General features: G+C 53.4%; 1 protein-coding gene and 1 long non-coding RNA gene across 2 annotated transcripts; one reads left to right on the top strand and one right to left on the bottom strand.

The window, feature by feature from the left end:
- Positions 1–429: 429 nt before the first annotated feature.
- On the bottom strand, positions 430–2668 carry LOC126498057 (uncharacterized). The gene is made up of 3 exons (XR_007590760.1): positions 1987–2668; positions 1671–1778; positions 430–1033 (listed from the first exon to the last, which is right to left on the bottom strand). It is a non-coding gene; the product is annotated as an uncharacterized lncRNA (long non-coding RNA).
- A 548-nt stretch (positions 2669–3216) lies between these two features.
- Foxd3 (forkhead box D3) lies at positions 3217–4946 on the top strand. Its single transcript, XM_050136336.1, has one exon. It carries the CDS (start codon positions 3343–3345, stop codon positions 4759–4761), a length of 1419 nt encoding a protein of 472 aa, XP_049992293.1. The 5' UTR covers positions 3217–3342; the 3' UTR covers positions 4762–4946.
- The last annotated feature ends 5397 nt before the right edge of the window (positions 4947–10343 follow it).

Genomic DNA, 10343 nt, shown 5'->3' with positions numbered 1-10343 from the left:
TTAGCTCGAAATTCAGCAGACTTCACGCGGCTTCCCGTGAACCTTCCAATCTACCACCTGGACTGCCGCTCAGCTGCCTTCTCTTGCACTAATGTCTACCGTCAGGAGGAAAGCCACACCGAGTCCCCAAACAGAGCGTCCGCGGGAAATCTCCGTGGCTTCCTCTGGAAATCGATATTAAGCCAGTCGTCAGGCCCGTGCGGTCTCCGGGTTTGGGGGGCAGCAGCCAGTAGGTTCTGCGCGTCTCATCATTGAGCTAATCGAGTCGAAAAGTTTCTGTAAGGGCCGGACCCAGCATCAGATGGTAACACTGATTGAACAAGAGATTAACACAATAGAGCTCTAACCGAGGGGAAGCGTTGCTTTTCACGCTATGTACCGTAATTAATGGTATGAATCAATTAATTTGACTTTTATTGTGTCGAAGGAAAAAGGCGCAACAAATGGAACCGGCAGCTGGGAGTTCTTCACCACCCCCTTCCCTAGAGAGGTTCCAAGGAGACACACGGGAATGGACCGCCCAGATCCGGCCTTGGCGGAGGGGGAGAGGCTGCCAACAGCTGACACGGAGAAAGTCTCCTGAGCCAGTTCAGGCCAGCGGAGAAATCGAAATTAGGCTCATTTGGAGGCTACCTCAAAAGGAGCACCGAAAGCAGCCGTGGAGCCAGGCACGCACCATTCCACGAGAGGCCTGGCCATCAAGACCGCGGTGCGGTCTGCGCGGAGCCTTGAGCGCCTGCGGCTATCGCCTGGCAATCCAAGTTGGGCAAAAGGCATCCCTAAATTTATAAATTTAGATTGTGTTTTCTTTGCCTCCCCACCTTTCTCTGGGTTGTTTGGGCAGTTGCCACTGTAACCTCTTGCCTAGTGTGACAGCCAGCCAGCCCCGACTCGCAGCTCCTGTCGGTTTTGCGAGAAGACTTGGTCTAGTCAACGTAGTAGATGTTTTTATGAGCCAGCGGGTCACAAGTGGTGCAGCAGCAGAAATCAACTCAGACATGCGATTTAGGGTCAGGTGTAACCCCGAGAACAACTGGAAACAAACAACAACAACAACAACAAAAAAAAAAAATGGAGATTCCAGACTTCTCTGGATAGTCAGTATTCCCACCCATCCTGTAGCCGCGCCAACCCGGAACATCATCCATATTCGAAGGGCTAGGTGGCATAGCTGGGAAAGTTGTGTCATGGGGATAGTAGCCAATCTGTGTGTCCTAAATGCCTGTTAAAAAAATAAGAGTTTTACAGATTAAAAATATTTTATTAATTTGACATGCCCGGGAAAGTGGGTCTAGGTGAGGGGACAGGGCATGGGAATCAGAAGTACATAACTCTCCCATTATTTTCTACAAGCACTACAGAAATTGTTTCTTCCTGATTTCCTCTCTCAATCTCTTATACCCTGGGAAAAAAGGTCCTCCCTGGCCTTCAGCGGACAGCCTAGTCGTGTTTCAAGAGGGCTACAACCGGTAATTGCTCTCCCCTGACAAAGAAGCGGCCTAAAGGCAGGGGGAGAGAAAAAAAAAGGCATTTTCAGAATCACCGGAGTTGGAGAACTGGCTCCCCTCGGATGTACCGAGTCCACTAGCCCCAGCAGCCCTAGGCGCCGACTCTGGGTCAGTTTAAAGTCCCCACCCCCAGCACCCCTGGCAATTTCCTGTCTTTCCTACCGTCGCTGACATTCCTCGTCATGGAAACTCCATGTGCGCTGGACACCTTCTCGCCTCTTCCTTGACGCAGGTACCTACAGAAGTTAAGTCTTGAAGGGTTTGCCTATGCTTTAAGAAGAAATAACTCACATTAGTTAGAAGCAAAGGTGAACCCACCCCAGCCAGCATGCCCTAGAGCACCGTGGTTCCCTGGATACCCTGCCCTCTTCTGCTCAGGAAGTCTACGCCCGCTCCCCACAATTTTCCAATTGTCCCAGTCCGTCCGCGACGTCTAATACCAAGGCCCAACGCCTCCTTCCCACCCCACTTCACTTACCCAGGCCGCTGCCAAGACCCGTTCCATTTCCAGCTCATTTCCGACTTTTTCTGTGCTAAGTCGTTTAACAACTCCAACAGCCAGTTATGACTTCTTTGTTTATAGGTTCCCTGTTATTTTACGTCCTTTTTATTTCTCTGCAACTATCCTAATAGGTTAATCGATAGCTATTTTCTGACCCCGGGAAACCCCAGCTGATGGGGCTGTGACCGTCAGAATATATATATATATGAACATGCCCGCGTCGAGCCAGGAAAGCTGGGATTAGGCTTGAGTAGCTAGGTTTGGGGGTGATTGGGAAACACATCAGCAGGTGTCTGGTCTCTGGACTAGCTCTGAGACAGGAGGTGGTCTGAGGCCTAATTAGCAAAAGGGAGCCGGATGTGTTCCCTTAATCCTTGAATCGAAAACAAAACCCCAAAGCAAAGCAACATAGTAAGTTTTCTTAAAAAAACAACAAAGCCTTGTCCTGCACTGAAGGTCGGTCTACATAATATTAGCAAAGTAGGGAAGGAAGAAAAGGGCAGGGGGCAGAGAAGACAGGGCGGTAGGAGTCCCACGGTCTGGAGGACACTCTCTTAGGCCCACGCCCTCTCCACCCCCACCCACTCACACTCACGCCCTCCCTGGACCCGGCGCCCGGCTCCAGCGTGGGCAGGGGTCTCCCGGCAGCCCGAAGAGCCCTCGGGGCCCGCGGGATGCTAGCGCCTAGTCGGTCAGGAGTTGCGCTCCTCTTATCCCTTTGTTGACAATTCCCTGAACCAACTTGAGTTTGGCCGGCTCCACCGCGGCCCTGACGTCACGCGCGGTCACGTGGCCCCGCCTCCCGCTGGATCTTTAAGTAGAAAGTAATCTATCAGGCCAGTCCTTAAAACGGGACTTTCGACTACCCGGGCTTGGCGTTTCTGTCACCCCCACCCCACCCCCGCGGTTGCCCCTATCCGCGCCCTTCGGAGCTGCTTGGCACCCGGCGTACCCGCTCTCTCCTGGACCGCTCCTGAGCCCCACGCCCAAGCGAGAGAGGCCGAGGAAGACTGGCGAAGTGAGGGGGCGCGGTGTGGAGAAACCTTCGGGGTCGCGAGCAGTAGCTGCCACCTCGTAGGGAAGCGTCGGGGACCGCGGGAGTTCGTGGAGCGCGGCTGCGGGCGGCGGAGCGCAACGCCCGCACCGCGCGATGCCGGGCCTCCGGGTGTGAGCTGACCCCAGGAGGGCCCCGAGCTACCTGTGCCCTCCCCTCCCCCTCCGCTCTCTTTCGCGGGGTACCCGCACCCTCTTTCCCTGAGCTCCGCTGCTGCCCCTCACGGATCCCCTCGCTTTCTGCTCGCTCCCGGTCGCCGCCACCAACCCCGTGGAGGGATGACCCTCTCCGGCGGCGGCAGCGCCAGCGATATGTCCGGCCAGACGGTGCTGACGGCCGAGGATGTGGACATCGATGTGGTGGGCGAGGGCGACGACGGGCTGGATGAGAAAGACAGCGACGCGGGCTGCGATAGCCCCGCGGGGCCGCCGGAGCTGCGCCTGGACGACGCGGACGAGGGGCCACCGGCGACCGCGCATCACGGCCAGTCCCAGCCGCCCCACCAACAATCTCTGGCACTGCCCACCGAAGCGACCGCTGCCGGACCGGGGAACGACGCTGGAGCGCCTGAGGCCGACGGCTGCAAGGGCGGCGAGGACGCGGTGGCAGGCGGCGGTGGGCCCGGCGCGGGTGGCGGTACAGCGGGAGGTCTGACCCCGAGCAAGCCCAAGAACAGCCTGGTGAAGCCACCCTACTCCTACATCGCGCTCATCACCATGGCCATCCTGCAGAGCCCGCAGAAGAAGCTGACCCTGAGCGGCATCTGCGAGTTCATCAGCAACCGCTTCCCATACTACCGGGAGAAGTTCCCCGCCTGGCAGAACAGCATCCGCCACAACCTGTCGCTCAACGACTGCTTCGTCAAGATCCCCCGCGAGCCGGGCAATCCAGGCAAGGGTAACTACTGGACCCTGGACCCCCAGTCCGAGGACATGTTCGACAACGGTAGCTTCCTGCGGCGCCGGAAGCGCTTCAAGCGCCACCAGCAGGAGCACCTGCGTGAGCAGACGGCGCTCATGATGCAGAGCTTCGGTGCCTACAGCCTGGCTGCGGCGGCGGGCGCAGGACCCTACGGCCGCCCCTACGGCCTGCACCCCGCGGCGGCGGCGGGCGCCTACTCGCATCCCGCGGCAGCGGCGGCGGCGGCGGCCGCAGCGGCGCTTCAGTACCCGTACGCGCTGCCGCCGGTGGCGCCCGTGTTGCCGCCCGCCGTGCCCCTGCTGCCCTCGGGCGAGCTGGGCCGCAAAGCGGCCGCCTTTGGCTCGCAGCTCGGCCCGAGCCTCCAGTTGCAGCTCAACACCCTGGGCGCCGCCGCGGCAGCTGCGGGCACGGCGGGTGCGGCGGGCACCACGTCGCTCATCAAGTCCGAGCCCAGTGCGCGGCCGTCGTTCAGCATTGAGAACATCATAGGCGCCGGACCCGCGGCGCCCGGGGGTTCATCCGGGGGTGGCGGGAGCGCGGGCGGGGGTGGCGGGGGCGGCGGGGGAGGCGGCAGCACCCAGTCCTTCCTGCGGCCGCCCGGGACTGTGCAGTCCGCGGCGCTCATGGCCACGCACCAGCCCCTGTCGCTGAGCCGGACGACTGCCACCATCGCGCCCATCCTGAGCGTGCCGCTGTCTGGACAGTTCCTGCAGCCCGCAGCCTCAGCCGCAGCTGCTGCCGCCGCCGCCGTTCAAGCCAAGTGGCCCGCGCAATAGTGATGAGCCGGTGGTGGCCCGGCCGGGGGGCGGCCTCCGGCAGAGCCTGCGCCTTCAGGCTGTGCGCCCGCTCTGATCCTGGTCCTTCTGCCCTGGCCTTGGTCCCTCTACCCCAATCATGGACTCTACTACCCGCCCCCGACTCCCCAACACCGACCAACAGCGGCCTCCGTCCCCTGGTTCAACCCAAGCTGGCCGAGCAAACTCAACACGCGTCCGCTGGGGATAGCTTTCCGTACAGGTAAAACTGATAACTGAATTTCCAAAAAATACACCCCGACGGCGCCTGCTCTCACTACTGTGGAGGTGGGAGGGAAATTCTTTGTACATATTTGTATAAAAATCGTTGACTTTCCTTTTGGGGTTTTTATTTTTTTAAGAAAAGATTCAGTAGATTTAGAGCTCTGAACTTTCATTTTTTTGAAGGTTCACTCTCCGCAGTTTTATCTGAGAAAAAGAATGTATAGAGACGTTGGGAGATTTTAAATACAAAAAACAATTTTTCAAAAAGGCGAAGTGTCATTGTATTATAAAAGTCTGTTTATATATGAATGAATATATATGGTATTCTAAATGTTATTCCATCGTGTTGTACACAGCTTTGTAAATAAATTTTTAAAATGTTCAGCCTAGTGTTTTATTTAGGTGTCTAGCAAGTGGCAAGATTTTAAAATAAAATTTGCATTGTCCCCCCAGAAAATCTAGTAGTCTCAACCAATGACCTTTCAAACGTTGCAAATTAATAATTTGGGTGAAGAAACATTTGAATTTGAAAATGGAAAGAGTATATCTAATTTAGATTATATTATTATGTCTCCGTTAGTTTTCACATAAAGCCAGAATAAAGATGACGATCTCACTCATACCAAGGTATTGTATGACTAGCTGCTCCTGAGAAGGAAGCTGTCATTAAAAACCCAGACAACAGCATTGCTGCTCGTTTTTTGGTCATTTTAATTGTGCTTTCAAGAGCAAAATTCCAAACATCCGGTATTTTAGCATTTTAAACCTTGGATTTTTGGAATTCCTTTTCATCCCTGAAGTGGAAGTGCCAAATCCCATTGATTTTTAAATTCGCATGGTGGTATTTTGGCATGGCATTATTTGCATTAAGATAATAGGCAAATATTTTTCAGGAAAAATTTTTTTCAAGATCCCGCTTTCCCTGACAATAATCAATTTCTGAAGGATTCCGGAAGCGGCAGCCCCTCCTCCCAACCCCGAGCCTTTCCAAAGGCCAAGAAATCATAAAAATAAACACCCTTCTAAAAACAGGTGCACTTTACACCCCCCCCCCCTTTCCCTACCTTAGCCAGGTTAGGGTTTTGGAGAGATCTACAAGGTAGGAGTGGGAATTGTCCTGGAGATTATTTTAGGTATGCGTTCCAGCTGTTTCATCGTGTGTATTTCTTTTCCTAAAGGTGATGAAGTAGGGACGAACGTCTAGACGTAGGAGGCCGGCTGGGCCACCACCAGCATATCCTCAAACAACATCAATTCTAATTATTTTGTAATTAATTTAGCTGTTAACAATTACTTATGCGAAATCAGTTTTTAACTCCGGAACTGTACGTAGCAGCGATGTGAACTCCACCCAGGGAGCGTCTTGTCGGTAAAACCCAGGCTGTGTCAGGAGCCGCGTCCACTCCTCGCTTGCCACCGGGTATCCGAGCCTTATTCTCGGCGGCCGGTGTGGGCTTGGGGGTCGCTCTGAAAGACACTTCCTCACCAATACTGAGTCTGTTTTCCCGATGAACGGTCAATGTTAGTGTGTCCCGAGTAAACATTCCCGTCGGCAGCCCGAGTCCTAAAATAAAACAGGCTGCTGGGGTGCGAGTTTTTAACTTGATAAACAAGAACCTGATAATAAGCACTGCTGGAGGAGCGACTGTAACCTTCAGCGAGGAGAGCTTCACTTCGGGCGGTTCCCTTCTAATCTCTTTTTACAAGGAAAACTAAACGGATCTAAATTAGTTTGCGTGTTGCAGCTATAAAAGTCACAAGTTGTTTCACAGTTGTGTCTGGCTAATCGGTTTTTACACAAACAGCAAATGGTACACGATTTGTGCAAACACACAGAGGTTACTTCTAAATTTAGCTGGCACCCCTGGGAAAAGGGAAAGGCAGGGCTTCTTGAATTCACTTTTAGCCTCAAGAAGCTGCTGATCCAAGGCTTCTAAATGACATTGGATAACAGGGGCCTCATTCCATCCCTGATCCTTTGTTACTTATAAAATTACTCGCTCATATTTCCGCGCATAGCAGCAATACCGGCCGAGCCTGAGCACGCAGCGTGACACTCGGATACAAGCTGCCGCTGGAGATCGGCAGGGCCTTTTCCAGCGATGCATTAGGCTGCGTGGTGTAAAGATCGCTGCAACTTTCCTTCCAGCCAATTTTGCTTGAATAACAATCAGCCTCTTTCCCGTGTATTTGGAGAGTAGGAAGCTTCATGTCCAAACGTCAGCGGCCAATGGTTATTTCAATACCGGGAGAGTAGAGCCTAGCCCTAACCCTGGAAAAGAGCTAAGCTTAAACTGTTTAAATGGTGAAGGTTTAGAGCAGACGAGGAAATGTAAATATTGTAGATCAATGAATTCAAACACTTATTAGGGTGGGGCAAGCTTTAAACCCACGTTTGACGTTTTCAAACGCAGGCACGTGTAATAAAAGGCGATTAAACCTCTCTAAAATTGAGATTTAAAAACAGTGCAATTGCCACCTGCCTTTCATTACAGTTTAAGAAAGAAATTAAAGGAAAGGAGGAGCATAAATAAAGGAAGTGAGTTGGTTTCAAAGGGACAAGATGGTAGACCTTCAGTTACACACCGATTTAAACATTCCCCCACTTCTTCAGACATGGATTTCCAGACAATCAATTCAGTCTCAAAGCTTGGGGCTCCTAATGTGACCTCAGGTGGAGTTCCTGAGTGGGCCTCTCACCCAGTCCCTTGCGAGAATACAAGGAGGATCTGGAGAGTAAGAAATGTGAAATACTCCTACTGGCTGAGCAGAGCTGTAGCTGCGATGATAGATATGGCCTGTAGGGGGCGACGAGCAGATGGAAAACTCCCGAGCTGTTTTTGAAGATCCAACGCTAGACACCGTCACCCCTCCAACCCCCACCCTTCCCGGCCAGGTTCTGAATCAAGCCCCCCATACCATCCTTTATCCTCAGGTCTTGGGACTACCAGGTGGAATCTCCAAGAAGCTACGTTCCTTGGCCCGTGTCCTGAAAGGGGCAAGGTCTCGAGGCGAATTAGTCTTAGAAATTATGAAACAGTGAAATTTCGTGATGAGGAAATACTGGCTCGGAAGCAGTTAAGAGCTACATCTGAAGTTCTTTATTTTTCAAGGCTTTCTAGGAAGAGGTTTGGTAGCGAAGAGAACAGGGAAAGCGAATGTGTGTCCGAGTGTTTTAAAGTAAGTCCTTTAAGAAACACTTGAAGAGAATGTGACCTGAAAGGAAGCCAGCTACAGAGCCATGAGTCTACCCAACTCCACCTGTGCTCCAGACGGTGCGGGCTGCAGCAGAACCGAAATAGTCGGGGCGGGGTTGGGGTGGAGGAGGCATCAGGGTGAGAGAGGCCTCGCAGTAGGCATCCCAACCAGTATTTCCTTTGATTTTAGTCAAGCGGCCTGTTTTTTGGTTTTGTTTTGTTAAATCACTCCAATTCTTTGACTCTACCTGCAGAATTAGGTTAGTGTCGGTGGGGGGAAAAAGCTGCATAAATTGTTAAGTGCTGAGAGAACTTTACACTTCACACTCACGCTGGTCTATTTCCCCTCCCCCACCTGTCCCCCCTCCCCCCACGGATTCCAGACAGAGAAACAGCCCTGCTTTAACACCGCTAATGTTCGCCTGGGTTTTGAACCTCTCGATATCACGTGTGCAAAAGAGTTTTATAAGCTGGGTCCCAGTCCCTGCTGCCCGGAGGAGGGGCTGAGCAAAAGCGAGGCAAGCTCAGAGCTGCTTCTCCAAGATTCCAGTCTCGAACCATCCAGGACCACGCCCTGCGCCCTGGGAAGAGTAACCACCCTCCAGCCGAACCTGCTGCGGAAATATTCTTCTCCGGCCCCCCAGTCTACTTTCTTGCTAGCCGGTTTGCTTCCACTAACCCAGGCAAGTGGGGAAATCGGAGACCTCTGCTGGCTGACAGAAGCCCCTTAGCGCCAGGCCTGGCCTTGGAGGCGAATTAAAGGTAATCAGATCCCAAACCCGCCTAAAAGACCACCCTCCCACACCTTCCAACAGTTGGCTAGGTGACACCCAGAGCCAACTTCTCCATCGCCGCCCACTTCTCGTGCCCTCTTAAGAATATACGAACCACGTTTTGCTCTCTGGGGTAAAACTTGCCAAATAGGGTTGTGTACCAAACAGAATTCGAATAGAAACGTAAAATGGGCACAGTCATGCCGGTTTTATTTATCCAGGTGATGTCTTACATCCTGAATTTTCTTAAATTACTCTTAAGAATTAAAATTTCCTACATTTTGTGAAGAATTAAATTAGTCCGCTTCCCCGTTTTTAACGCTGTGTTTGTGCACACAGCTCCACCCCGCCATGGGTGGGAATGAAAGGGAACATCACTATTCACTACCAAAAACCGTGCCTAGAACATCGGCCTTCCAGCAAGCGCCAGGGTAGTCTGCTCCTTTACATATACATAGTCCCCAAGACCCTGTGACTTGCCCAAAGTCACTCAACAGGCCAAGCTCGGTTGGTAGTCCCGGATGGAAACATGTTTCTTACCCGGGAAAGACTGTGTCAGCTGAGGAAAAGAAAACAGCTCGCCCTGGGGCAAGAGAGGAGGGAGAGGGAAAGGTTAAAGAAGCGCCGGTCTAGGGGCAGCTGCGGAAAAGCTGCAGACGCGGGCCTTAGGGCCTTCCCTCCATCCCGGGTACCTTCCCTCAGCATCCCGGCACCGGGCAGCTCTGCCCCGACCGACGGCCACGTGACTTTCCCCGGAGACTTGAGAGGGAAGAAAATGGGAACTTAGGTCAGAAGATCCCTTAGCAGGGTGGGTCACCTGCCCAGTCACATCGCTACAGTGTCAGGAGTGGATGCCATCAGTGGTCCACCCTCGCCTCCGCCGTGCTCGCGGGGCATCACCTCCCCCCCCCCACTAACCTCCCCCACATCAGCACGGAGGTCTCCAGCTCCCCTAGCCTGGAAGTTGGATGGAAGAGAGACCTGGAAGGCATTAGGAAGGCTACCCAGCGGAAAAAGGCAACCGCTGTGGAGGTGGCCTTGCGATGGGGTCCTTGCCTGGTAGGACCCTGTGATGCCCTAGCGGCCTGTGTTCGGGAGGCAACCGATAGGCGGCAATTGCCCCTGGGGTTAACCTGGGCAGCAGAAGCCCCAGCTGGGCTCCCGGGTAAAATGCCACGCTAAGCCATGCATGGCTATAGCTGAGGATTTTCGGCCAGGCTGGGAGAGAAGTGAGTGTCTCTAGGCTTGGCCTGCTCGTGCCTTCTTCCGCGCTCAGTAAAAAGCACCCCACTGTCACCCTGGCCCGCGCCTCCTAGGGGGACCCCGCATTTAAAAAGTGGTCCCGAGAAGCAACGTTTGGTTCCTTTCC

This window comes from Alexandromys fortis, unplaced genomic scaffold, assembly GCF_014885135.2.
Source record: "Alexandromys fortis isolate MF-2015 unplaced genomic scaffold, M_Fortis_MF-2015_v1.1 scaffold_13, whole genome shotgun sequence".
NCBI lineage: Eukaryota > Metazoa > Chordata > Mammalia > Rodentia > Cricetidae > Alexandromys > Alexandromys fortis.
This window is presented reverse-complemented; position numbering and strand designations above follow the sequence as displayed.